This window comes from Austrofundulus limnaeus, unplaced genomic scaffold (genome assembly GCF_001266775.1).
Source record: "Austrofundulus limnaeus strain Quisiro unplaced genomic scaffold, Austrofundulus_limnaeus-1.0 Scaffold331, whole genome shotgun sequence".
Taxonomy (NCBI): Eukaryota; Metazoa; Chordata; class Actinopteri; order Cyprinodontiformes; family Rivulidae; genus Austrofundulus; species Austrofundulus limnaeus.
In genome coordinates, this window is record NW_013952733.1 from 572,533 (window position 1) to 573,305 (window position 773).

A 773-nucleotide genomic window follows, 5' to 3' on the forward strand; every position below is an offset into this window, starting at 1 on the left:
GTTCTTTCAGTGACCTGGAATGGACCGGTCCACCTGGGCTCAGACCACTTCCTCCTGATGACCCTCAACAGTACCCAGTCCGCCGTAGGAGACGTCTGTTCTCTGTTAGTTACTGTGGCATCTGCAACCTGCTGTGAGAAACTAGACACCAATGCTCTAAGGTCATTCCAGTACATTTTATGATTAAAATGTTCCTCAGTCCCCGTTTCTAGCCCTAATCCTGCACTTGGACCTGGAAAAGGTCTACCTGTGGTCAACTCATAAGGAGTGAACCCTGTGCCCTGATTTACTGAAGCTCTGATGGCCATCAACGCTATGGGTAGTGCCTCGACCCAGTTAACTTTTGTGTGAGCGCAAATTTTGGCTAGTTTTTGTTTTAATGTCTGATTCATACGTTCAACTTTCCCTTGAGACTGAGGGTGATAAACGGTACCGAATGCATGTTTTAATCCCAACATTTTCTCGACCTGTTGTAGGTCAGTGTTCTTAAAATGTCTACCGTTATCTGACCGTATTTTTGAAGGAAAACCATGTCTTGGGATGTACTGGTTTACCAGAAACTTGATTACTGTTTTGCTGTCCTCTCTTTTTGTCGGCCATGCCTCTGGCCACCCTGTGAAATTATCAACACACATCAGTACATATCTGAACCCTTTTACTGGAACAATCATGTCTGTGTAGTCAATGACAATCTCTTGCCCTGGTCTCACAAGAATGGGAAAAGTTCCCAGCTCTGGCTTGATAGTGGGTTTGGAGTTATAAGCTGTACATGT

General features: G+C 44.9%; 1 protein-coding gene across 1 annotated transcript; it reads right to left on the reverse strand.

Moving 5' to 3' along the window:
- Window positions 1–773, reverse strand: LOC106527542 (uncharacterized protein K02A2.6; the record flags this gene model as incomplete). The annotated part of the gene is given in 1 exon segment (XM_014022467.1): window positions 1–773. A coding segment is annotated over 1 exon segment (773 nt), but the record flags the coding sequence as incomplete, so codon positions are not given.